The sequence below is a fragment of the Amphichorda felina genome, assembly GCF_050947745.1.
Source record: "Amphichorda felina strain 45539 chromosome Unknown scaffold_1, whole genome shotgun sequence".
NCBI classification, from domain to species: Eukaryota; Fungi; Ascomycota; class Sordariomycetes; order Hypocreales; family Bionectriaceae; genus Amphichorda; species Amphichorda felina.
This window is the reverse complement of record NW_028145049.1, coordinates 4,226,051-4,251,328: the sequence shown is the minus strand read 5'-3', so window position 1 is coordinate 4,251,328 and position 25,278 is coordinate 4,226,051. Positions and strand designations below refer to the sequence as shown.

The 25,278-nt window shown below is 56.5% G+C and overlaps 11 protein-coding genes across 11 annotated transcripts; 4 read left to right on the top strand and 7 right to left on the bottom strand.

Moving 5' to 3' along the window:
• Nucleotides 1-253: 253 nt before the first annotated feature.
• ACO1O0_001399 (uncharacterized protein) lies at nt 254-1,735 on the bottom strand (the record flags this gene model as incomplete). The annotated part of the gene is made up of 4 exons (XM_083190886.1): nt 254-662; nt 740-1,216; nt 1,364-1,440; nt 1,502-1,735. The coding sequence occupies 4 exons, from the start codon at nt 1,733-1,735 to the stop codon at nt 254-256; spliced, it is 1,197 nt and encodes a 398-aa protein (XP_083054745.1).
• Nucleotides 1,736-2,902: 1,167 nt separating this feature from the next.
• Nucleotides 2,903-5,282, top strand: ARP8 (uncharacterized protein; the record flags this gene model as incomplete). The annotated part of the gene is made up of 3 exons (XM_083190885.1): nt 2,903-2,942; nt 3,025-3,103; nt 3,161-5,282. 3 exons carry the CDS (start codon nt 2,903-2,905, stop codon nt 5,280-5,282), a joined length of 2,241 nt encoding a protein of 746 aa, XP_083054744.1.
• Nucleotides 5,283-5,786: 504 nt separating this feature from the next.
• ACO1O0_001397 (uncharacterized protein) lies at nt 5,787-7,629 on the top strand (the record flags this gene model as incomplete). The annotated part of the gene is made up of 3 exons (XM_083190884.1): nt 5,787-6,169; nt 6,227-6,746; nt 6,799-7,629. The coding sequence occupies 3 exons, from the start codon at nt 5,787-5,789 to the stop codon at nt 7,627-7,629; spliced, it is 1,734 nt and encodes a 577-aa protein (XP_083054743.1).
• Nucleotides 7,630-7,857: 228 nt separating this feature from the next.
• On the bottom strand, nt 7,858-8,685 carry ACO1O0_001396 (uncharacterized protein; the record flags this gene model as incomplete). The annotated part of the gene is made up of 2 exons (XM_083190883.1): nt 7,858-8,383; nt 8,681-8,685. The coding sequence occupies 2 exons, from the start codon at nt 8,683-8,685 to the stop codon at nt 7,858-7,860; spliced, it is 531 nt and encodes a 176-aa protein (XP_083054742.1).
• Nucleotides 8,686-9,199: 514 nt separating this feature from the next.
• ACO1O0_001395 (uncharacterized protein) lies at nt 9,200-10,204 on the bottom strand (the record flags this gene model as incomplete). The annotated part of the gene is made up of 1 exon (XM_083190882.1): nt 9,200-10,204. One exon carries the CDS (start codon nt 10,202-10,204, stop codon nt 9,200-9,202), a length of 1,005 nt encoding a protein of 334 aa, XP_083054741.1.
• Nucleotides 10,205-10,954: 750 nt separating this feature from the next.
• Nucleotides 10,955-12,067, bottom strand: ACO1O0_001394 (uncharacterized protein; the record flags this gene model as incomplete). Its single annotated transcript, XM_083190881.1, has 2 exons — nt 10,955-11,840; nt 11,910-12,067. The coding sequence occupies 2 exons, from the start codon at nt 12,065-12,067 to the stop codon at nt 10,955-10,957; spliced, it is 1,044 nt and encodes a 347-aa protein (XP_083054740.1).
• A 1,542-nt stretch (nt 12,068-13,609) lies between these two features.
• Nucleotides 13,610-14,488, bottom strand: ACO1O0_001393 (lytic polysaccharide monooxygenase auxiliary activity family 9 protein; the record flags this gene model as incomplete). Its single annotated transcript, XM_083190880.1, has 1 exon — nt 13,610-14,488. One exon carries the CDS (start codon nt 14,486-14,488, stop codon nt 13,610-13,612), a length of 879 nt encoding a protein of 292 aa, XP_083054739.1.
• A 926-nt stretch (nt 14,489-15,414) lies between these two features.
• On the top strand, nt 15,415-18,049 carry ACO1O0_001392 (uncharacterized protein; the record flags this gene model as incomplete). The annotated part of the gene is made up of 3 exons (XM_083190879.1): nt 15,415-15,574; nt 15,910-16,995; nt 17,049-18,049. The coding sequence occupies 3 exons, from the start codon at nt 15,415-15,417 to the stop codon at nt 18,047-18,049; spliced, it is 2,247 nt and encodes a 748-aa protein (XP_083054738.1).
• An 888-nt stretch (nt 18,050-18,937) lies between these two features.
• On the top strand, nt 18,938-19,576 carry NUT2 (mediator complex subunit NUT2; the record flags this gene model as incomplete). The annotated part of the gene is made up of 3 exons (XM_083190878.1): nt 18,938-18,977; nt 19,033-19,135; nt 19,210-19,576. 3 exons carry the CDS (start codon nt 18,938-18,940, stop codon nt 19,574-19,576), a joined length of 510 nt encoding a protein of 169 aa, XP_083054737.1.
• A 323-nt stretch (nt 19,577-19,899) lies between these two features.
• ACO1O0_001390 (tetratricopeptide repeat protein) lies at nt 19,900-22,449 on the bottom strand (the record flags this gene model as incomplete). Its single annotated transcript, XM_083190877.1, has 4 exons — nt 19,900-20,204; nt 20,256-20,515; nt 20,578-21,739; nt 21,807-22,449. The coding sequence occupies 4 exons, from the start codon at nt 22,447-22,449 to the stop codon at nt 19,900-19,902; spliced, it is 2,370 nt and encodes a 789-aa protein (XP_083054736.1).
• A 1,607-nt stretch (nt 22,450-24,056) lies between these two features.
• On the bottom strand, nt 24,057-24,724 carry ACO1O0_001389 (uncharacterized protein; the record flags this gene model as incomplete). The annotated part of the gene is made up of 2 exons (XM_083190876.1): nt 24,057-24,475; nt 24,535-24,724. The coding sequence occupies 2 exons, from the start codon at nt 24,722-24,724 to the stop codon at nt 24,057-24,059; spliced, it is 609 nt and encodes a 202-aa protein (XP_083054735.1).
• Nucleotides 24,725-25,278: the final 554 nt, after the last annotated feature.

Genomic DNA, 25,278 nt, shown 5'->3' with positions numbered 1-25,278 from the left:
CTGTAGGTGCGCCGCAAGGGGAAGTTCACTCTGACTTCAGGGGCGAACCTAAAAATTTATGGTTTGTTGATGGCATAAATGTTAGGATATAGGAACCAAAAAATATATATTTGGGATGTATACCCATCAAGCCACCCGACCTTTCATTTCATCGTGAATAGACCACTCGGTGGCTTTCGTCTCCCGCAATGGTCTCTAGAGGGATCTATGACGTATCCCTTTGTTTGGGCTAATAGTACCAGACATCTGTCCTTTATGCCGAGCGGAGGGGCGAAAAGGCAGTAGCAGTCGACGGCCTCACTGAGGCCAACTGACCATACTTGGAAATCTCCTCGAGGCCCTTGCCCATTTTGTTCCTGGGGCCAAGATCCTCGAACAGGAAACCTTCCGGCTTCATCTCCGCGCCACCGTCTCCAGGTAACATCCCGCCAAAAGACCATGTGAACCAGGCCTCGGGTCCCCAGCGGGACTTGAATGTGGCAGGGTTGTACCAGGGTTCCTTCATGTACATGTAGTGGTGCATGCGTCCCGTCTTGGGGTTAGGCTCGCCAAGATTGCTGATGCCGAAGAAGCGAGGCAGGGTTAGGAACCGCATAGTTAGCTTGCGTGCGAGCAGTAGTGTATAGGTCATCTGAGACACTGCGAGGCTAGGCTCGGGAAACCTATGGTCAAGTTAGTCGAGGTCTCTTGCAGGCCACGCAACAGCGTCGCAGCGATATCACTTGGGGTCGTATCTTACCCAAATGCACGGCGCATGCGATCGCCCATAATAACCAGACTGACGTTATAGACGATAGGTCGCGCCATGCTGGGGTAGGCCGAGTAGAGAAGCTCCATCAGAACTTCGCCCAGCTTGCGCACCTCGGGATATGGCTTCATGTACTGGTCTTCGTACTTTCCGGCCCAGGCAGTGACCTCATCCATAAACTCGATGCCATCCTTCCATTCGCTGTTGCCAAGCTCGGCTTTGTAATTGATGCCCATGAGATCACCAATGTGCTTCCAGAGTGCGCCGTAGGCTGCGTGCTCCATGTCTGTGAAAGCCCTCCATTCAAATTGGCGCATGAAGCGGACGGGCTCTGCCATGGAGGCCCACAGGACGTAGAGAAGATCCTCGTTGAGGATCTTGCCAGCCTTGATGTATGGCGCGTGCAAGAAGTTCATGCGAGCAACGGCCTTAAGGAACTGCTCATCATGGGGGTTGAAATGCGCGAAGCTGAAAGGAGTCAGTTATCGAAAGCTGCAAATGTACTTGCTGCGTCTCGACTCACCATGAGTACAGGATGGCCGTATCCTCATATCTGGCATACACGTTAACGCGGATCCTATAAATACCAGCCGGCACCGAAATGGAGTCCCCTACCTCTTCGAGGCATGGTCATTTTTGGCCAGATCACTGACACCAACAAGGGTCTTGGCAACATTCTTCACCGAATAGGTCTATGAGGACGAGTTAGCTTCGAGATGGTGCCCCTGCTTTTTGGATAAGGGATATGCGTACTCTGAGGAGAGCAAAGCGAAGGGAGAGGTCATAGAAGATGGGGAACTCGTAGTACATGGCGTTCTTGGTGATCACCTGAGCTTCCTCGATGGTCATACGAGACAGCGAGGCTCGGTCGGTGAATTTGAGCTTCGCCTTGAGTTTATTGATTCGGCGGAATCGGAGAGCCGAGCACAGGCTGAGATATCCAACGACTCCCAGGACGGCGTAGCCTGTCCACGCGGCGGCGGACATGGACGGGAGTGTAAATGTCTGGCCATCCCAGGAGGAACCTCCTAGGGGCGCCGAGGCGTTCAAGCCCCAAGTGTATGTGCTGATTCCCATGATCGAGGATGCACAAGGTGGCGCAATATCCAAATGTCTGGTTTACGAAATAGAGAGAGAGCTGAGGGGTTCGAAACGAGGGGCTTCCAGGTTCTTATTCCAGTTCCATAGTCTCCCTTAAGTATCTCTTGTCCAGTGTACGAGTGAGATCCGCGCAGATGGTCCCATAATTTTGGGGCTCCTGATAAAGCTGAGGCATGGGTTACAGCTTGGTCCTTTGAATGACAGTCAAGTGGGAGCGGCAGGCCTAGCCAATGACGCTTCACGTGAGGCGACTCACCCGAGACATAATCATCAGGTGTGGTTTTGTTCCGCACAATTGGAGACTGGCCCGAGGCTGCTCTGACCTTGGTCGAACGAGACCCGAGGCTGCGTTGGCGAGTTTGGGAGAATGGTGCATCCGAGAAGGGAAAGGAAATCGTTGGGTCTGCGGACCTCGAGTTGGTGGTGGGTTCAAAGTGCGGAGAGGCAGGCAAAGTTGGTGATCAATGACATCCATCCATGGATGACCCTTTGCTGCTTGGGCCTAGTGAGTTGCTACCCTGAGTTCCGGGCTGCAGGTTGCACCGTTTGTGCGTAGTGGAGGTTGCAAGTTACAAGCACTAGGACCCCGCCTCCGCTCGAGCCGCTGTCACTACTCCGTACTGATCGGCTCTTTGGAAACATCATAACATGTGGGATTCCCCATTAATGGAGGTTAATTAACACGAATACGAGTTTCTGACAACCATCTACTTGTACGAGTACGGATACTATGCACGTAGTGCGTATTCGTACTTCGTAGGTCGGCATGATCTCCCAATTACGTATACAGATACGTACTCCGTATGCGACTGCTCAAGCTCACTGTGTGTTAATTACTCCAGAAATTCAAGGCGGCCGAGATGACGGGACGGAACATGGTAAACCCGGAACGGCCACCGCTAAGCCCAAACGGGCGCGCCTGGGGATCGCGGTCTGGAGATCAGGGCGTTTGGTGGTGCTCGACAATGACGGTCCTGGGCCTCGATTTCTCCCAACCTTAATGAGGCCAAATTTCCCCAACCTGGTCGCCACGCCCAGCACAAATCCTTGAGCATGGTCGGAAAGGTCAGCGAGAGGGTTCTCCTCCGCGAGGGTAAGTTCCCCGTGCCTGCCGTCGCTTGACGGGCTCCGGCCGTCGTTTGACCAACGCGAGGACTGACAAACTGTCACAACAGGCCTCGAGAGGACAGACAATGGCATGAAGCTGACGAGCTGGCCGGAGGTGGCCGCAATCAACCAAAAGAACTATTACACGTACGCGACCTGCTCACGCCCCAGATCTGAACCCCTTGGCTGATGCGCGCAACCTAGCGAATACATGAAGCGTGATGACCAGGTCCTCGCCCTCCGACTCCAGAACGAAGCGAACCGCGACAGGCTGGTCCAGAGTGCCCGCGATCGCGACCGCCTCCTCTCAAAGCCCGCTAATGGCGAGCTTCCACTTCCTGTGCCGGACCTTGCTGAGGACGAGGGCGCCGCCACCCCTTCGACCGGCGTCGACCCTTCGAAGATCATCGTGATTCACCCGGGAAGCCAGAATCTGCGCATCGGGTTTGCCAGCGATGCTCTCCCTAGGACGATACCGATGGTGCTTGCGACCAAGTTTCCCCAGACCGAATCGGAGATGCACGAGGCCCTGCCTCGGAGGCAGTTTGAGGCCAAGACGACCGATCAGCAGTATGGCGAGGAGTGGGCCAAGAAATACTCCAAGATGTGCAGTGAACTCAAGGTGGACATGCGCGCCAACAAGCGCAAGGTGCTGCCCAACTCCAAGGAACTCGTGCAGACCTTCAATCGCCGAACGGAAGCCGAGGTCATTCAGAAGCATAATGATCCCTTGGAAATTGAGTGGACTGACATCAAGACGCTCGAGGACCCCAATTCGCTCGCGTCATGCTTTGTCGGGAGCGAGGCCTTACGTATCCCTGACGACTCAGACCCCAAGTTCAAACTTTGGTGGCCGATACGCAATGGATGGTGGAACGAGGACGACTATACGAGCGAGGAGCATCTTTACGACGATTTTGAAACTCTGCTTGACAAGACATTGCGCCAGGAACTTGGTCTCGCCAAGAACAGCGAGTGGCAGCAATACAGCTGCGTGTTTGTCATTCCCGATCTCTACGACAAGCGATATGTTGAGCAAGTCCTGCGGTCGTGTATGACCTGGTTCGAGTTTAGCAAGGTCAGCTTTATCCAGGAGAGCATGGCCGCCACCTTTGGCGCCGGATACACCCAAGCTTGCGTGGTTGATGTGGGAGCCGAGAAGACGTCGGTCACCTGTGTGGAGGACGGGCTCTGTGCCGAGGATTCGCGGATCAACCTCAAGTACGGCGGTTACGATATCACCGAGACGTTCATCAAGATGATGCTGTACGACAACTTCCCCTATCAAGACATGAATCTGCGCAGGCGGTACGACTTCCTCCTAGCGGAGGAGCTCAAGATCAAACACTGCACCATGTCCCAGGCCGACATTTCCGTCCAGCTTTTCCAGTTCCACGTCCGAGCCCCCAACCAGCCAACCCGAAAATACCAGTTCAAGACGTATGACGAGGTTATCCTGGCCCCCATGGGTGTCTTTGAGCCTTCCGTGTTTGACAATAGCGCGAAGCTGAGGGGGCGGCGGAAGCTGGTGGAGCGCTCATATAACGCCTACGATGTCGACATACCGGATGACCCGACATCAGCTGCGCAGCTGGCCATTCTGGCTCATGTCAAGCCATCCATCAACTCCAACGCCAACGGATTCCCGCAGTCGCAGGGCGATGTGTCGACGCCTAGTAAGGAGAAGTCTCAGCCGTTTAGCTTCTCAAGCCGAGGCGACATGAACGGGACCCCCATGGGATCCCATGCCGGATCTCCGGCTCCCGAGGGTGCCAACACACCCGCACCCCCGCCATTCATCTTTGGAAACGGGAAGGATGCCACCAATGGCGGCAGCCCCGCGCCCACAGGGTCGCGAGCAGCCGGGACGCCGGTTCCAGGACAAACCAGCCAGGCGTCGCAACCGCCCGCGGGCATGTTTGTGGACTCTGCCGCCCGGAGCGCCAAACAGATGGCAGCTGAGAGGGATTCGGTGCTTCCCATAGCGCCCCTCGACATTGCCATCCTCACCAGCATCCAGAACGCCGCCAAGGGAGACGACAAGAAGCTACGTGACCTTCTGGGGAGTATCATGGTCATTGGTGGCGGCGCCAAGGTGCCGCAGTTCACCGTTGTCCTGGAGGAGAAGCTCAAGCAGCGACGCCCCGACCTGAACGACAGGATCCTCGTGAGCAGGAGTGCCAGAGACATGGACGAGCAGGTGGTGGTGTGGAAGGGTGCCAGCGTGTTCGCAAAGCTCTCCACCAATGATTCGTGGATCACGCCGATCGAGTTTGAGAGGCACGGCGCAAGGACCCTTCACCACAAGGTTTTATGGGCTTGGTAGACGGCTTTGGTAGACAGGCAGCGCGGGGACATGTTTTATACGGCGGCAAGGTTTAGAAACACCTGGATGGGATTTGTATAGGAGTTGACGGGATGACTTGGCACGGAGTACGGCATCGTCTCACAGCGAGGAGGCAATGGACTGCTCCCGGGGGCACACATGGTATAGTTGAATTTAGATAAAAAAGGCGCATTGGGACTGGACAAGTTGTATTCGTATAGGTATGAGTGAAGCATGTGCAGCTGAGCCGATGACGCTTCGGGGGGAGCTTCGCTTATGTAAGTAGGCCATCCCCGGACGGAAGCCGAAGGGAGGGAGCTGCATCCCCTGCTTTTAGTACTAGTTAAGAGTACGGGTGGTACTCTGTACGGAGTACTCCGTACTCGTAGTAGTAATAAACATTGGGGTCCCATACCTCGGTCAAGCAACATCACCACAAACCCGCCCTGCATAGGCAACGACCGAAATGTAAATGCCTATGGGAATCGACTTGACACAGCCGCAATGCCACCTCTATCGCGCTTCGTGCCCTTCTCGGCCTCGACCACTGGCCTGCACGCCGTCACGTACCTGCTCGGCATCTCGCTCTTCTCCATCTCGTTCCTCGTCTTCCTCAACAGCTCCGTGTCCTTTGTCATAACCGACCTGATTGGCCAGAAGCATGGCGTGGGCGACGTCGTGGGCACGCTGGGCTTCGCCGACGAGCTGGTCGCGCTGGTGGCCTGCCCGGCCTGGGGCCTCGTGTCGGATCGCCTGGGCGTGAGATGGGTTGCCGCCATCGGGTACACCGTCATCGGCATAGCTCTAGCTCTGTTCGTGCAGGCCAAGAATGTGTATCCGCAGCTCCTGCTTGCCAGGATATTCTTTGCAGTGGGCGCCTCGGCAGCGTAGGTCAAATTGCGACATGCTCAAACCACCCTCCCTCGGATGCTGACATTGTCCAGCGCTACCATGGTGACGGCGACGCTGCCTTCCCTGACGGACGAAAGCGAGGATGAAAGCTCCGACCGGAGCTCCCGGAAGAACCAGCGCGCCTCGCGACAGAGCATGGCCTTCTCCATCGAGTCCGAGCTCACCATCACGCCCGAGCGCTACACCCGCACCATCTCCAGCGACCGAGAGTCCAGCGCCGACCAAGACCACCTGAGGTCTCACAGCAAAGCCTCCGCACTGGCCGGGTACGTCGGCCTGGCCACGGGGTGCGGTGCGCTGGTGGCGCTGGTGCTGTTCCTGCCGATGCCCACGAGGTTCGGTAATATCGACAACGTCACACAGGCCGAGGCCGTATCCTACAGCTTCTATGTGGTCGGCGTCATCGCGCTGGCGGTGGCCGTGTTCGTCTTCTTCGGGCTACGCAACTTGAAGGGCGAGGATGGCAAGGGCTGGTCCGTTCTTCTAGGTCTGAGGAGCCAGTACGAGGATGGGGAGACTGTTGTGCAAGGGCAAGACGCGTCACAAAGAGAGGTAGGGCGACGCACAATCACAGACGGGTGGATTTTCAGCTAACCCTGTGCAGAAGGTCATTCCTTACATGCACCTCATGAAGGACTCTGTTCTTCTGGGCATCACTGACTCGAGGATTGCCTTGGGCTATATTGGCGGCTTTGTCGCTCGAGCGTCGACTGTTGCCATCTCGCTGTTCATACCACTCTTTGTCAACACATTCTTCATCAGCAATGGATTCTGCCAAGGGTCGCCGAACGACCCGAACCCGGAGCTCAAGAAGGAGTGCCGATCGGCCTATGTACTCTCTTCGATCCTAACCGGCGTTGCGCAGCTGATTGCGCTGATCTGCGCCCCCATCTTTGGGTATCTATCACACCAACCTGGGCGGGTCAACTGGCCTATTATTGTTTCTACGGTCTTTGGGATGGTTGGATATATCATTCTGCCGCAACTCTCGAGCCCCGAGATTAAGGACATGGACGGCAGGGGTGGAACTCCGGCTGTGTTCTTGGTTGTCGCCCTCATTGGAATCAGCCAGATTGGCGCCATTGTTTGCAGCCTGGGTTCTCTGGGACAAGGAATCCTAGCGGTGGAGATGCCCCGGACGGCACAGAGGGAGGCTTCGATTGCCCCGGACGAGGACGAGTCCGCCGAGGCAGAACCCCTGATTCGACTCTCGACGCAGGAGCACTCGATCGCCCGGACTCGCCTCAAGGGCTCCATCGCAGGAGTATACTCACTCTGTGGCGGCGCAGCGATCTTGCTCCTCACAAAGCTTGGCGGGTACATGTTCGATAAGCTCTCCACCGGCGCTCCGTTCTACATGATGGCCGCGTTTAACGGCATCCTACTGGTTGTCAGTCTACTCTTGGATGCATCACAGACGTTTGGGAAGAATTAGGTGGGAATCTATAGCGAGCAAGCAAGCAGATCGACGATTAATGAAATTCTAATTAATTCTTCCTTCGTTCATTCTTCTTAGGCTCTCCTACATTTCTTATTTTACCGCATCACGTTTCCAAATTTGCAGTCTAGGTAGGCCAGCCACCACAGCAAATGCTAATCGATTTTTAGAATGCTCCTATCTCATTCATCGACCCATTCACCCCAAACGCACTGAGCCCATTCTTTACGGGGCGTGTCCTGCATATCTCATATCTCCAGCCCCAGCCTCGAATACATCATGGCCCGTCACCGCGGGCTCCTCCTTCTGCTTCCCTGTCGGTACTGGCGAGGGAGGGGTTACGATAATCTCGGGGATGCTGGCCACAGACAGGACCACATCCTCACTGATGGGGACGAGGGTGCGGCGGTTCCAGGGCGTGGTCATCGAGACGGCGGATACGGGGGAGACCCAGCTGAGGAGAGGCTCTGGGCGAGACATTTCTAGCGGCGGGAGCTCAGGGAGGGGGAGGGCACGCATGCTAGTCTCTTTCCTGGTGTCCTGTACGTGTTGCCCTCGCCTTTTAGACGCCGTCTCCCGTCTCCTAAAAGCGCCTCGGCGACGCAGGCCGACGGCAGCGGCACTGTCCCCCTCTGGCATCATCGTCGCCCCCGGGAAGGTGCCCATGTCTTCAGGCTGTTGCTCTGCTGTGGAAGTCCAGTTCCGCCAGTAGATGAAGTGCTCGTCGTCGTCCCAGTCGGCAGCGAGGAACCTGTTGAACATGTACCTTAGTCTTCCCATTACTCAAAAAGAGAGCGAGGCAGCAACACCCAAGTTTGATTATGGAGGATTTGGGAAATGGGGGGAGGAAACGAGATTTCAAGCGGAGGCAAAAGAAAAAAGAATCATTCGTTTCTATACGCCGTGATTCTTGTTCCTGTTCAGACGTCCTACGTGAACGGGGCGACTGTTCCGATGACGGGGCACGGGATGATGTGAGCCTTGTTCACTGCCCGAATGCGATGCCATGTGCCCTTTCGTCAGAGTACCTTGGGGATAATGGGGTTACACCATTACAGTGGGCATTTGATGACCAGCAGTGTCCATGCCATGGTCTGTCCATGCCATGGTCTAGGTGATGCATTTAGGAGCCATCGTCCCGCAGTCTGACCATGAGATGGGAGCATCCCGGGGCAAGTGAGATTGGCTAGGGATTCCGATCTCTTTGTTTTTAAGTCGAGTAAGGATGGAATTTATTGTTGAATTTTACGTTGCCAGACTACCCGACTACACCCTTCGGGGAGAGACGCCCGTCAAACAGTCCTCGCTATGGATACTATCACGAACACCTTCCAGACTCCTGAACTGTCAGGAGTTTGTACATTTAGAGTCAAAATATGGAACAATAACGCATCACCTGCAATTGTTCCTGACCTAAATCGGTTTATGATATTTTGTTGTCTACCCATTCATTTGGTCCCCCTATCTAGCCCCCCTTAGCTTAGCCCCCTTTCTCTGCCCTAGTTTCCACGCAACTTCACTCTCACAGCTCAACACTCTTCATTGCCCCCAACACCCAAATTCAGTATCAGCCCACAGATCCCTTTCTTACCGTACCAAGCTTTCTCAGACGCGAGCCCACCCCGTTTATCCAGGCAGCAAAGGACCCGGCACCATAAATACCCCCGACGACAGCAGACCAATCCCTCAGGTACACATGCTGGATCTCACGAACCCTGGAAATTTCGTCCTTCTCCGGTTTCCCGTCCAAGATGCTCTTGGCAACTAGCATGAACAGGGTGTGCATCGTAAACGCCGCGTTGTCACCGGCGTTGCCAAATTTGACAACCGTAAAGGGGGACTGCAGCGCCGCCATGACGCTCTCCAGCGAGAAGTGGCCCGAGTTGGCGATAGCCCACGCAAACGTCGGTTCCCGCGAGCAGAGCACCCTCTTGGCCATGTCCCGCGTGCAGAGGACGTCCAGCACCGGGGAGATGCAGCCGAGGTCGACGTTGAGCAGCCGCAGGAGCCTAATGTCGCGGGGGAAGAAGTGGGTGACGAGGACGATGCTCCTGAGCCCTCCCGCGCTGCACTGCGTGTCCCAGATGCGGAGCTCGCTGGTCAGGACGTCGGCGAGCTGACTCTGGCAGAGGTACGTGGTGCTCCCAAAGTGACACTCCCCCGTCGTCGACTTCTGCTGCTGATGCTGCTGCTTCTGCGCCCGGCGGAGCAGCTTCTCGCCTTTGGAGACAATCTTGAAGTGCTCCGTGACGATGTGGCAATGCTCCCTGTTTCCCATCCGCAGGCAGCGCGTGTCGAACTTAGAGATGCCCAGCTGCCTGACGACGGGCGTCCCATCGCTGTTGGGCGGGCCGACCGAGACGTCCAGGTCGAGGCAGACGAGGACTGGGTCGCTGCGGCAGAACCTGTGCTCATCCCTGGTTACGCCGAGGTGCCTCTGGGCATTCTCCAGGCCGCATTTCTTGCCCTTCATGCGCATAATTTTCCTCGTTTTGATGACAGCGTCGTGGGTACCCAGGCGTGCGAACTTGCGCTCCGAGAAACACGTAGTCGTCTCAGCCTTCACATCCATCTCGACGAGCGTGGGGCATTTTGAGAATGAGGGACTCAGAGTTGAGTCCAGTGTGTCAGCGTCAGATTCATCAGCTGTCGACGTGGGAGAGTTGGGCGGCACTAGAGGCGTACCAGGTCGTCGTCCCTGGCGACACCACTTCCCGAGCCAGGCAGATAATGGGATCTTCATTTTTGTATAATGTAAAGAGTGGGAAGAGGGTATATGGATTATATAAGGATCTGGGTCGAGGTCTTAGTCGTCAGGGTGCCGGCCAGTGGGCAGCGTATCTTTGATATACTACCCATGGATTCTTCCATTTTGATTCTAGTTTTAGCTTTAGGTTGGGAAAGCGCAAGCTATGGTGAAAGTATACGTAGATGGCTGAGTGTTGGGTTGAGAGGCGAAACCATATAAGGTGTATATCTTGTTTACCAACTGTCGAGGAGGCGCTCCTTATATTCACCACTAGGAATGCTTCAACTCTATCCCGCTGGAGGCACGTTGCATAATGGGCTTCAGGACCCAACACGGAATTACTGGTGCCAAGGCATTTTGTTCCTGCGGCTAAATCATCCCAAAAAACTTTGATTAAACTTCCTCAAGCCCTGTCACGGAAAGGGAGAAGGGCTAATACGGGGGCACACGAATAACCTACTCATCGTGAACACGAAACAGCCCAAAAATAGCCAGGCAAAAGCCACCCCATAAGCAATGACAAGTAATTCCCGATCATATGACCCGGGCAGTCCCGGAAAGAAATTCGGCCTCTCAGAACAGCGCGAGGACACCACCTACAGCAGCCACGAGAGCTCCAGGGGGCGCACGGAAGGGGTTGGCAGCCGCCGTGGGAGTGGGTGGGGATGATGGCAGCTGTGATGAGTCGCCGCTAGTTGGTGTGGGATAGTACGGGGGGATCGTGGGAGCCTCCTCCTCCTGCACCGTGGTGCGTGTGGTGTGGTATGTCTTGGTGACGTGCGAGCCTGAGACGAGGGTCGTCTGGGTGATGGCGTAGGTCGACTCCTTGGTGACATAGTGAACGTCCGTCTCCGAGACGGTGTTGCCTGGCCGCGAGATAGTCTTGATGACAGTGATGGGGATCTTGGTCTCATACACTTTGGTCTTGGTGTACGTGACAGTCGACTCCTTGCCGCTCACCGTGGTCACGCTTGTGATGGGGTACTCAGAAGTGACGGTGGAGTAAGCCACGTCCGTCTCCGTCACCGTTGACTCGACACCAGAGACGGTCTCGTAGACGGTGGTTGGAATCTTGGTCTCGATCAACTTGGTCGTCGTGTACGTGACTGTCTGTTCCTCCCCATCTATAGTGGTCACTTCCGTGACCGGGCAGAGGCTGGTGATGGTCGAGTACACGACATCCGTCTCGGTCTGCGTTATGTCCGGGCCAGGGACGCTCTCATAGATGGTTGTGGGGACGTGGGTGACCACGGTGCTTGTCAAGGTGTGGGTTGTCACGTAGGTTTCTGTTGGCCCGTAGACAGTTTCCGTGGTGGGACACAGGGTCTCATAGGTAATCTCCACCTCCGTGGTGGTTCCACGAGTGACAGTAGGCCCAGGGACGGTGGTGAATTGGTCACAGTCTGGGCAGTCGGTGATGGTGATGGTGGAGGTTGTCCATTCCGTCACACAGTACGTCCTAAGAAATGTTACCATCACCCATAGGCCTTCGTCTTGTTCAATGATAGCGTCTTGAGTTGCAACTTACGTTCCCTCTTCTGTGTATGTAGACGTGATTGGGCAGGTAGTGGCCGTAGTGTAAGTCGTCAGAGTAGGGGTGTCCTCATAGCCGTCGTCATTCCTCTTCTCCAGAGGACTCGCTAGTGTTGAGCACACAAGAGCGAGAAAAATCGAAGAAGTTTTCATGGCGCTGTTCAGAGTGTCGCTCCAAGTGAATGCGTTGTAGGTAATTGTGCGAAGGGGAGCCTGCAAAGGCGAAGATGGATATTCTTGCACTGTAAAAGAGATTCCAAACGAGACAGAGCCATAGAGAGATAAGGGGCACTAAGCTCTTATATTCCGAGTTGTAAGAAGGAAACCGCCCCCCCCCCCCCCCCCCCCCCCCGGATATCTAGGAGCAAGACTTGAATTGGCCGTCTCTTCCGTGTACTACAGTAGGAACACTTGCTATTGAGCTTGTTGCCGTGGACGACAGACGGGTGCATGCGTTAGCCAGGGCATAATACGAGTATCTCATGAATATGAGGTTGCCCAGACCTAGTATTTCAGGCGCACAAGCTACAGTGATATAAAATCAAATCCCGTAGATCTAGGTGATCGAGATTTCCACCTTGTACCTTGTACGGCGGAAACCGGATAATTGCACAGTCAGATAGTAGAGGCCGGTGTCGTTGGGTATAACCATGCGAGCTCCAAGATTTCTTTGGGATCGAATTCTGCAGAGAACAGAGCACTGGTTCTCCTGGAGCAACCTTTCAGATGGCAGCTTCGCTATACTCTAAAAATCGGCTGTTGAAAGTAGCCCACTCATTTGAACATGGAGACCATGGCAAGAGCTCCCCCCGTGATCTGTGAGGTTCCCCAAGCCAACTATCTTGCAGGTCGCGTAGAAACATGGTCAGCTTAGGGCCGTTGCATATCCCGTGGATTAACACGAGAGACGGCATATTACTTCCCAACGGCATGCCTGCAGACTGCATGGGAATATGTTGAGCGGCGTGACAGATCCTGTAGATCCCAGCAGCCAACCTGGAGAAAGTGACTAGGTTGGATTCCGTGGGAAGCAGGGCGTTCGAGTGCGGGTTGAGCAAAGGTTCCTAACCGACGAACTCTCTATCGCAGCACTTTCGGTTGTGTAGCACAGAGTGTGGAAGTGGTCCAATACCTGCAGCCTCTGGTTGCCTGTCAAGCTTCCAACGTTGAATCTAGGCCGTTGCTGCTGCCGCTACCCGGGACATGGACGGCTCTGGAGCAGAGTCAACCAAGTCATATCCGCCACGTCGTTGGATGTTGATCAAGACGATAACGGTAGTCTGCCTGTGCCTTGCAGCCTTACCCTGCGTCTCGCAGCCGAGAGGGCCGCGGTTTCCGTTGGCGGCTGCTCGCCTTTCCAGTGGCCACTGTACCATTTTAACGACTCGGAGGGTTCACGAGGTCAAGGAAGGAGAATACGAGGCTGGATTGCACTGCATGGCCACTGATGCTGAGTGCGGGTTGCTAGGTGACCTCGGATGGATGCGGCCGTGGATGCCGAACACCGGGGCTCATCTTCAGAGCATATTGGATGATGGGGGTTTGGGATGTTGGATACCTACGTAGGCAGGCTGAAGTAGTTGGCAAGATCAACGAGTAGGGTCGAGGAATGAGGTGGAGAAGGAGAATAGATTGAAAGAGGAAGATGGGAAAGATGATAGCGCAGGCAGGTGCGGGTGAACCTACCTTACCTACCTAGGTACCTTCTATAGTAGGGCCACCAAATTTCGGTCGCCCATCTTCATCGCCAGGCGTTGTGATCCCATTGCCCGTCTGGTTCGCAGGCTTGTCACCATCACCGCCAGCAGAAGCACCCGAGTACAGCGGCGGGCCGGGAATCTTCCACGTCGTCTCGCTGCCGCCGTTGTACATGTCGAAGCCAAAGATGCTGGCATCATCGAGGCTGTACAGCTGCGACGCCACGACACCACCAGCCCCGGACAGGTCGTCGGTTCCCGACCCCGTCACCTCGACGCTGCCGCACTGCATGTAGAACTCGGGCTCGCTAAGGTGCGCGCGGTGCAGCGCGATGAGCTCGTTGCGCAGCACATACTTGCCGGGCGCCAGTGTCTTGGGGATCCTGGCATAGTTGAGCCCGCCGTTCTCGCGCAGCTTGTCCGTCGCCCACACACCCTGCACGTTGGCCGTTCCCGAGACGAGCCCCTCCTCGGCAATCTTGGTCCACTTGAGGGCTGTCTTATCGACGGCAGCGCAGTCGCCGGGGCACGGCGCGATGTATGTGAGGGTGGGCCCGCTGTGAGCCCAGCCGTCCGGGTTGCGGATCTTGTCATCTGAGGTCCAGAGAAAAGAGGCCTCGCCGCCTGCGGTGATTGTGCCATAGTTCTGGGCGGGCTCGGCGTTGTGGCGGCAGACAATATCAGGGCTGGAGATGTCCAGCACCGGACCCTCGTCCTCGGTGGTGAAGCTCCAGCCGATGTGGTTGGGGTCCCGGCTGTCGTTCCACCGGTCGTAGCCCTCGTAGTCAACGCCGTCGAGCGCAAAGGTGCGCAGGTACCCGTGGGCGGCCACGTGTGCGGCGAGCGTCACCGTGGCGAGTCTAAGGGAGCGAGACATGATTGAGGCCTTGCGAAGAGATCAAGGTAGATGAAGGTAAGTGATGAAGGTTAGCTGTGAATAGTGAGCAGAAGATTTGCACTGTGAAATCGTTAGCGATATCGTTGATGAGAAATTAGGGAGAGAATGGGCACATCGAGGCTTTTTAGAGGCCTCTCATGATGGTCCATGCGGCCGAAGCCATGTTCTCGATGGTGTAGTTCACTACCAGTTCCCAAGAACATGACGCTTGAACCTGGCATTCACTTTCATGTTTTTTTTTGTTCGCATATCGTATACCGTTCCTCTTTGGGAGCGAGCAATGACGGTTCTTCTCGCAGATGCCATGGCGTCTCTTTGCCAGCGACAATGATTGTTCCGTTTGTTCAACCCGACGGAAATATCTCAACACCCTGCTCGCCCATGGAACAAAGAGCCGAAGACAAGAAAACAGGAGAGCTGATGGCTGCAGGTTCGATGGTGAATCCTACGCGCACACACTAGTATGACAAAGGAATAGATCTTCTACTGCCCCCGCCAGCTAATTCAGCACAACCCAGGGCGAAGGGCAATTCGTATCGACGGTGTCGCCAGCCAAGTTGAACCGGTCCACCCGGTTGATTTTACCCCGAACATTGATCCCCAGGGGCCGTTCCACGGGCGGGAGATCGAAGCTTTCCTCCGTGCGGAGAATCTGGGGTACGCCGTTACGGAGGAGAATTCTTAATCGGGAAGGCCAATGCAACGCTGGCCGTCCTCCGAGAGCATCTCCAATGGGCCTATTACCCTAATATCCGGCGTTGGACCCTGTATTTATAGAGGGAAATATGCGGGTGCTCTCTTCTTCTCGAGACGAGCTGGCTAATCGATTGTCCTCGCCTCACGGAGAAGGGTTCCTTTCGAACAACTCCATCTCCAGTTGGTGATATCTACGGGACGACGCCATCATGACGGTGACGGCTTTGCAGGCGCTCGTGGCCTGCTCCGGCTTCGGACTCGCTGCCGGGCGATCCCTCTGGTCTTCGTCACCAGCGACGCATGCCACCAGGGCGAGCGACGGCTATCTGCTCAAAACGGGCTATCCCATTGGCAACGGCAATCTGGGAGGTGAGTCTTGAATAGTGTGTTGGCCAAGACGGGAATCAAGTCTAAGTCAGGGTAGCCATTCCTCATGGGCCTCCGGGGGCTGAAAAGGCCGTGTTGAACATCGACTCTCTCTGGGCTGGCGGGCCATTCCAGTCATCTGTGAGTCTGGCCATCCATTGTTAAGTCTTATAGTATATCTTTACTAACACACCCAGGACTACAAAGGGGGCAACCCTGACACCGAGAAGCACTCCTTTCTACCCGACATCCGGGCCGAAATATTTAGTAACGGAACTGGCAGTACGATCCCCCCCCAGTCTTGCTGCCTCAATTAGTCCCTAACTTGGCCATTACAGATGTCGACCCTCTTCTGGGTGCTGGAGACAACTATGGTTCCTACCAGGTTCTGGGTAACTTGACTGTTGCCATCGATGGCATCGGCGATGGGTACACCAACTACAGACGAAGCCTCGACCTAAAGACTGGAGTGCACACAACCACTTACGAGGCGAACGGCGACAAGCTAACCACGTCAGTCTTTTGCTCTTACCCAGACAAGGTCTGCGTCTATCACGTCTCCACAACCGGCACTCTGCCCCAGTTGACGCTTGGTTTGGAGAACGGCCTTCGAGAGCAGGGCCTCTTGGATGTGACCTGTGATTCGGGATACGTCCGTCTTGCCGGTGTCACCCAAGCCGGCCCCCCCGAGGGATTGAAGTATGACTCCATAGCCAGGGTCGCCGCTTGTTCTGACGCGACCACCACCTGCTCCGACGGCTCGGCATTGAAGATTTCCGTCCCCGCAGACCAGAAGTTTGTCACGATTGTTCTCGGAGCGGGAACCAACTTTGATCAGTCTAAGGGCAATGCTGAGAATAACTTCTCTTTCAAGGGAGTCGATCCGGCCGCGAATGTGGAGAAGGTCACTTCTGCCGCTGCCGGAAAATGCTATGACAGCCTTCTGAAGAGCCACCTTGACGACTACCAGTCCTTGGAATCAGCTTTCACGCTGGATCTCCCCGACCCCAATGGCTCGGCCGAAAGGGAAACATCATCGCTCATATCCGAGTACACGGTGGACGGCACGGGAGACCCCTTCCTGGAGGCGCTGCTCTTCGACTACTCGCGTCACATGCTTATCAGCTCGTCCCGAACCGGATCGCTGCCTGCCAACCTCCAGGGCCGCTGGTCAGAGGAGCTTTCCCCTGCGTGGAGCGCCGATTATCATGCCAATATCAATTTGCAGATGAACTACTGGGCGGCCGACCAGACGGGGCTGGGGGAGACACAGGATGCTCTTTGGGACTATATGGAGCTCAACTGGGTTCCGCGCGGATCCGAGACGGCCAAGCTCCTCTACGATGGCGATGGTTGGGTTGTCCACAATGAGATGAACATCTTTGGGTTTGCTGCCATGAGGGCTGGCGCCGGCTACGCAAACTGTAGGTCACGGACGCTCCCCCCTCCTCTGAGCACGAGTACTTATAGACTTTAGACCCTGCTGCTCCGGCGTGGATGATGCAGCACGTTTGGGATAACTTTGACTACACCCAAGACGCCGAGTGGTTCAAGAGCCAGGGATACCCCCTCATCAAGGGCGTGGCCAAGTTCTGGCTCTCCCAGCTGCAGGATGACGCCTTCTCTGAAGACGGCACCTTGGTCGTCAACCCGTGCAACAGCCCCGAGCAGGGTCCCACGACATTTGGCTGTGCACACTTCCAGCAGGAGATACACCGCACCTTTGACACGGTCCTCGCCGGCGCCTCCTCCGCCGGTGAGCAGGACCAGGCCTTCCTAGACCAAGTCTCAGCCGCTCTAAAGAAGCTCGACAAGGGCTTCCATGTCACGGAATGGGGCGGCGTCAAGGAGTGGAAGCTGCCCGACTCGTACGGCCACGACACGCAGAACGACCACCGCCACCTCTCGCACCTCACGGGCTGGCACCCCGGCTACTCGCTGTCGTCGTACCTCGGCGGCTACGGCGCCAACGCGGACATCCAGTCAGCGGTGCGCAAGACGCTCGTCGCGAGGGGGGACGGCAACGCCGGCGACGCCAACGCCGGCTGGGCCAAGGTCTGGCGCGCGGCCGCCTGGGCACGCCTCAACGAGACGGAGCAGGCCCACTGGCACCTGCGCTACGCCGTCGAGCAGAACTTTGCGGGCAACGGCCTGAGCATGTACAGCGGCAAGAGCGAGCCCTTCCAGATCGATGCCAACTTTGGGCTCGGCGGCGCGGTGCTCAGCATGCTCGCCGTGGACCTGCCGCTGCCGCACGACGCCGCCGCGGAGCAGGGCCGCACGCGGTCGGTCGTACTGGGCCCTGCCATCCCCAAGGCGTGGGCGGGAGGTAGCGTGAAGGGCCTGCGGATCAGGGGCGGAGGGTCGGTGGACTTTAGCTGGAACGACGACGGTATTGTCACCGAGGCCAAGTTCTCCGGGTCAAAAACCAAGGTCCAGCTCGTCAACGTCAACGGGGAGGTCCTCGCTACATCCTGATAGGTGCGGATATACGATTTCGTGTTAGCAGTAGTAATTTATGTGTGAATTTCCTAACATACGGTCGACCGCCTCTTGGACATTCAGGGGAAGTACGCCCCCGTGACGTGACGACTTTTGATAGAGAGCTGGGGTCATCAATAGCATCCGTCTCAAATTGCATTCAAGTCCCTCGGCGGGACTAGTTAGTGATCTGGCTGACTTTCAAATCTGGGTGTGAGCTGGTAGAGTACTATTTTAAAGCAAGCGTCTCCGTATATGCCTTTCGCATCCTACAGGTAGTACAGGTCGAACTCCTCTAAGCCTTTGGCAACCAGGGTGTAAGCCGTGGGAGGAAAGTCGCAGCTCAAAGAGCGAACCATGGTATCCGGATAGGTGGAGTGGCATGTGGTCTGCATCCTCACCACGATCGATAGCAAGCTAAGCCTCGACAGAAAAAAAAACGAACTGGAGTCTGTTAATATACTGCTCCCGTGGCTTTGCGGAAGCAGCTTAGAGCGTAGAGCCTGGAGGATAAGCGTGAAGGCCTGGGCAACAGTCGCATTGATGGCACATAACCGAAGTTAAGCACTGCCATATACGAGGTAACCGTGATTTATGGGTAGTGCATAGGCAACATGTAGGCAATGTTAACATCACACGCCAAAATGGAACTCGCGCTGGTATGAGAGAGGACAGCTTGCGTTTCAGAGACTTTGGGGACGCCAGTGGTGAGGTACTCCGTACTACTCGTAGCGCACAGTGGGGTTCGATTAACTTTTAGGTATCGAGGTACGGAGTGTCAATCACCCCTACCAAGCACCGACTCTGAAGTAGTGCTACTAGTAGTCAGCCGGACGTTATTCATCTTCTTCAATCCACCACCACCCTACGCTTCAACTCATCACCATGGCGCCCGTTGACCGTGTCGACCCCGACACTCTCGAGCGTATGCTCAATGCCTCCACGTCGCCGCGCTCGCCCCTCCGCTAACAGCCCAGCAGAGCAGCTCAAGGACATCATCCAGGACCTCTACCAGATCATGGTCCAGGTCTCATCCTCCGACTCCGCCGGCCGTCCCAGCAAGGAAGTCCTCAGCAACGAAATGTACGGCTCCCCTCTCCTCTCCTTTCCCATTCTTTCACTCCAAGATGCTAACACGCCTTCTCCCCACCTACCAGCAAAACCCTCTCCCGCTCCCTCCAGACCCTCCACGCCTCGGCCGCCAACCCCAGCGCCCTCCCCTTCGTCCCGCCCGAGCTACTCGAGTACGTCGAGAACGGCCGCAACCCGGACATTTATACGCGCGAGTTCGTCGAGCTCGTCCGCCGCGGCAACCAGCTCGTCCGCGGCAAGACGCACGCCTTTGCCGCCTTCCGCGACGTCCTCGCCGCCGACATGGCCTCCGCCATGCCCGATCTGCGCGCCGACGTCGCGGCCGTGTGTGAGGCCACGGGGGGCAAACCGCCCGTGGTGGAAGACCAGCAGCCGCAGCAGCAGCAGCAGCAGCAGATGACGTTGCTGCAGAAGCAGGAGCCGCAGCAATGACGCTGGTGTGGCAGTCATGACGACCACGACGATACGATAAATGACGATAATAATGACTATTGTTGTACCATAACAAGACCCGTTTCAACCAGGAACAAGATACTTTGGAACAGTTATAGGGTACGGGCTACGCTGGCCTATCCACTATCACAGGCCATATTCGGGAGTGCTGGACGGGGTCAAGGGGCCTCGCAATGTATAATACAAAAAGACTTCGTTACTAGCCCAGGAGGTCAAACAACCCACAAGCCGAGACTGCTGTTGAGCAAAGTCTATCTATCCCGAACGCCATGTCATAATATGTGCGAGTGCTTCCTGAAAGTCTATTCAGCCATGATTGGGCCGCTCCGCCAGACGCGCTTCATCAGCATGTATACAATGCCCGCGCCCAGCGCCAGAATGCCAACCACCTGCAGCGGCAGGAGAACAAGCGCAGCTACAGCGTACATGCCGTAGCGGCGGATCGTGGCAACCAGCTGGTCGCGGGCTTCCTGGCGCTGCTGCCCGTGGCCCCGCATCTTGCTAGTACTCGGGCCCCGCGCAGCAGCGTTATAGCCATATTCGGCCTCATCCTCCTCCTCCTCCTCCTCCTCGTAGCTGTCTCTCGCCATTTCTTCTTGGTCCTCGGCTGGTCATGAAAAGTTGAATCCGCCTGGGTACCCGCCTCCGCGGCGGCCACCGTCACCACCAAAGTTGAACTGGGCACCGCCGGGGAATCCGCCGCCGCCAGCACCCCCAGGGAACCCACGAGCACCTCCAGGGAACCCACCGGCACCACGAAATCCGCCGCCGCCGCCGCCAAAGCCGCCCTGGTTGCCCATCATGCTGAAGAGGATCTCGGGGTCGATGCCGCCCATGCCGCCGCCCATGCCGCCTCCTCCACCGAACATGTCGGATGGATCCATCAGGTCGTCGCCGTTGTCATAGCGGGCCTTCTTCCTGTTCGGGGGGTTAGCGCATCCGCAGCCTGTAGTTGGGTTGGTCGTGGAATGTGTACTTACTCGGGGTCGCTCAGGGTTTCGTAGGCCTCCTGCATGTCCTTGAACTTGGCCTCAGCTTCCAGATCGCCGGGGTTCTTGTCAGGATGCAGCTTGACGGCCATCTTGCGGTAGGCCTTCTTGATCTCATCAGGGCCGGCCGTCTTCTCGACACACATGATCTTGTAGTAGTCCTTCCTAAGGCTCTTCTTCAGCTCGAGCTCGGCCTTGCGGATTTCCTTCTGAATAGTGCGGTCCTCGGGATCCAGTTCCTGGATCGCCTTCCATTCCTTGACGGAGTCTTCCCACTTTCCAGCCTGGCCGAGGGCATTGGCTTTGGTCTTGCGGGCCTTTGTATAGCCGGGATCAAGGCTGACAGCCTTCTCAGAGTCAGCGATGGCCTCATCGTACTGCCTGAGCTTGAGCCTGCACTGTGCTCGGTTCTGCAGCAGCTTGGCGTTCATGTTCTTGTTGGTCGGGTCAATCCCCAGAGCCTCGGTGTACTTCTCGATCGCTGCCTGGAAGCGGCTGGCCTTGAAGGCGGTGTTGCCCTCCTCCTTCATGCGGTCCAGCTTCTGCACAATCTTGAGCCACTTGACGGCATCCCGGAAATCGGGGTCGCAGCCACATGCCATGCGGAACAGCTGCACGGCCTTCTCGTTGTCGCCCTGGCCATACATGACACGGCCCCTCAGCACCAGAGCCTCGGGGTCCTGGTTGTTCTGCCGCAGCAGGGACATGGCAATGTTCTGCGCCTCGCCCAGGGAGTTCTCTCGGCCCATCTTGAGGTAGGCCTCGCCCCTCATCAGCTGCCACTTGCGGGGCTTGGTGACACCAGCCCCGAGCCCCTTCTCAGCCTCGTCCAGAGCGTGCAGCACCATAGACATCGCGGACCCCTGGTCCAGGGTGTTCTTGGCGGACTTTAGGTGGGCGAGCATCTGCTTGGTGGGGGCCATGTCCTTGGCCGAGGGCGGTGGGTTGATACGGTCAAACGTGAGCATGGCCTCGTCCGGTCGGCCCAGGGCCGTGTAGATGCGGGCCAGTCGCAGGAGGACCTTGGTGTTCCCTGGGTCCAGTTCGGCTGCGCGGCTGCAGTCCGCCAGGGCGGCTTCGTATGACCCGCTCGTCATGTACGCAGCGGCGCGGTTGCTCAGGTAAGTGGGGGAATCGGGGAAAAGATCCACAGCTGCAGGCCGAGTTAGGAACGGGAGGGTCACTAGTGATTTTTTGTTCGACATTTCAGAGGATCATACCTTTGGTATACTGCTCGATGGCCTTGGCATAGTTCTTCTCCTTGAAGTGACGGTTGCCCGCCGCTTTGTAAGTCTCGGCGTCATCCTGGGGCGTTGTGATCGGACTTGAGGGGTTGGGCTTGTGCGGAGGAGGGGCTGGCGCCTCGTCCGAGTTGGTGCCGTTGGGGATGGGCACCGAGAAGTTTGCCTGGGCAGAAGGATTCTGGGAGGACTCGGCCGACGACGCACCGTTGACGGGCTCGCGGTCGATGTCCATGGAGTTGCTGCCGCTCATGGCGGATTGCGCTAAGGAAGACAGGCGCCTGCGCTCCTCGGGTGGCAAATTGAGGGGGTGAGTGTCGGGGTCGAACTTGGGGCGGCGCGAAGACGGCGAGGAGCCCGGGTCGGTCGAGTTCCGGAAACTTCGCGAGGGCCGCGAGGGCGACTTTGGGGAGTCTATGTGGGATGAGCGGCGCGACGACGAAGTCTTCTTGGTGGGTGACTTGGACGGCGACTTGGAGGGGGACGAAGGCTCAGAGCGAGGGTGGTAGGAGTCTTCGCGCTCATCAAAGTGCGGGGGAAAGGTGTTGGAGGAGGACGAGTTGGTGGAGGAATGTTTCTTGGAGGATGGTTTCTTGCTGCTGCTCCCGCCGAAGAACTTCATTTGGGGCCGATGTGGGCTGCGGAAGGCCGCTGTAGAAAGGCTTGTCTGGAGTCCCGAAACAAGGTTATGCGGGATACTGAGTCAATGCCCTAAACGGGTCGCACGGCGTGACAGCGGCGGGTGGCCCGGCGCCCTCTGCGTAGGTGGTGGATAGACCGATAGGGTCTAAATGGAAGAGAGTTCAGCGCCGTTTCGGGCAGCGCATCAGGTGGGAGGACGACAAACGAGGCAACGGTGCCGTCTGGAAACAGGCAATCGAGGGCAGATTTGAAGGAGGTTGAGGGCAAGGTTAGAGGGGAGAGGGACCCCAACCAGAGATGAATGATGAATCAGAGCACATCCAGAGCGAGAGACCCCGTGTGCCCAGCTAAGCCCAGTCGCCAGTGCACAGCACATCAGTCCCCCACGGGTTTCTCATTTTATTTGATGGCCTACGTTCGCTTGCATAATTTCCGCCCGTCAGGCTCTGGTTACCTGGTACATTTTTAGTCAAGCTGAGCACAGAGCGGCACGTCACAACGTTGCCAGCGAACAAAATTTTGTGAATGTCCAATCCTCCAGCCGCCCAACCTCCAGGCCGCCACCTCCCGGGAGCGGGCCGTTATTATTACTAGGTAGAGCTATAGTACTCGCAGGTAGTATCATTTAGGCGCTGGAACCAACTAATACAGACCTTGAACGACAGGGCCCTAGGGGCGTTGCGAACCGAACCAGTGAGGACCTACACTTCTAGCGGCCCAGCCTTTCCTATTTATTTTTTCAGAGTCCCAGCAGTCCAATAGATCGCCCGCTACGGCGTTGCCTTCACAATCAGACCACTCCATACATAGCACTAATGTACAACAGTTGCCGTTCACTGGCCGCTTTGCTGCAGGCATCTGCGCGACGGAGGCTGGAGAATGGCACAGCTATCCGTACATGAGCCTACGTCGTTGTCACAATGTGCCAAGACACGGCTGGGACCGTTATGCACAATCGTTTAACGGGGAGATGCAGTTAAGCACCCCCGATTCTAGAACCTTCAGTGGGGCCGTGATGAAAGTGGGTGCCGAACCCTGCCACTGAGTACGGAGTAAGGTGCAGGACTGCTGGAACGTCTTACTCCGTCCCTCCAAAAGTTTCGATTACTCGAGAGAGTCCTTTGTTACAGCAGAGGAAACATCTCAGACTCGGGTTTTTTTTGTGCCAGTTTCAAGTGAAGAGTGTGATTCCTTTAGCTAGGGGTAGAAAAAGAAAATAAAAGACTAGACTCCCCAATTCGGTGCGTTTGTGCCTCAGCTGAGAAATGAAGTTCGAGATGCAACCAACCACTCTTATAACATACAAACCAGACCCCCGGGACTGTAATCTGCGCAAACGGACAACCCTGCCCACCGACCCTGCCCACCGACGTAATGTCATTAAACAAGCCTTTGTCACAAGACTTTTATAACATTTATGCAAATCTTTGCTCTCTTTCCACGGACTGCTAGCATTACGCAAACATAGAACTATGAAATTATAATACTAGTCCGTACAAGGATGAATCCCACGCATAATGCAAATCGAATAACCAACCATGAGATTGTGCTTGCTCTAACAGTTCATAACCCAAAAGCCTATGTAGATCAACCCTCCGAATTCTCATGAGACTGCCCCTCCGAACCTCCGTTGGATCCGATGATGGAGTTGACAAACTCCTGGTACTTGAACACCTCGCCCCGTTTTGCCCCTAGCTGCGCATTCATGTTCCTGTTGAACGCCCTCCGCCCAGTAAACCCATCCATGACCTTGTCCACTTCGGCCGCCGTGAGCGCTCGTTCACCAGGTTCCGGAGCCGTGTTCAGGAGGGCGTCCCTCAGCTCGGCCATGTCCACCTGACCGCTGTCATCGTCGTCAAATGCCGAGAAGGCCGAGAGCAGCTCCGCGCTTGGCGAGAGGGCCGCCAGACTGTCGGCCAGCGAGTTCAGGAATGCCGCAAGGGCTATGGTCTGAGGCTGCGAGGGCGGGAAGAACTTGGCGACTTCGGAAGCACCAGATGGTAAACCTAGTAACGCACGTATTAGCAGAGATACCTCGTTCCGTCTCCTAGGACCACGAACGCACCCAGCTGGTTTAGCATGTCGGCCACGTCTTCACGGTTGACGGCGCCGTCGCAGTCACGGTCCAGAATCTGGAACCCATCTCGTAGGGTTCTGACTTGTGCGGGTTGTAGCTTTGACAGCGCGTTGCCATGATCCATCGCCTTGGTCGGCGATGCACGCAAGGGCAACAGGCGCAGGCCCGCAGGTGCCATGTCGTGTGCAGGTGCGTGTTCGCGCGGTGACTGTGCCCGGGGCGTCCAGGTTTCGGCCGTGCTACCGGTGGGGGTGCTTGGCCGGGCGAACCTCGAATTCCCGTTGAGCGGTCCTGGGCCGAGTTTAGAGGGAGATCCGGTCGGTGTAGAGTGGCGTAGCGGTGAGGGCGATGCTGGTGATTCTGGTCGTCGGAATGGAGAGCTGCGGGAGGGAGGGGAGCTGTAGCCCAGGTTGGGGGCTTTGTACGTCGCTGGCGCGGACTAGAGTCGTCGGTGTTACTAACATATGGAGCAGGAGGGGAGGGTCCCAGTTTCGCACATACCATGTTACCGGTTCGTCGTGTCGCAGATTAGGCGTTGGTTTTGGTAGTGACAATGGGGTGGGGCGTGAGAATATCGCTTCCTAAATAATAAACTCTGGGGTACGCCTTGTGCTATACTCGAGGACTCGATATCGTCCGTGGCTACTCGGATGTCGTTGACGAGAGGTGTCTTGCAGGTTGCGACGGCCCAAAGTAAACAATCAAGGGGAGTCACAACAACGGTAGCCTTGC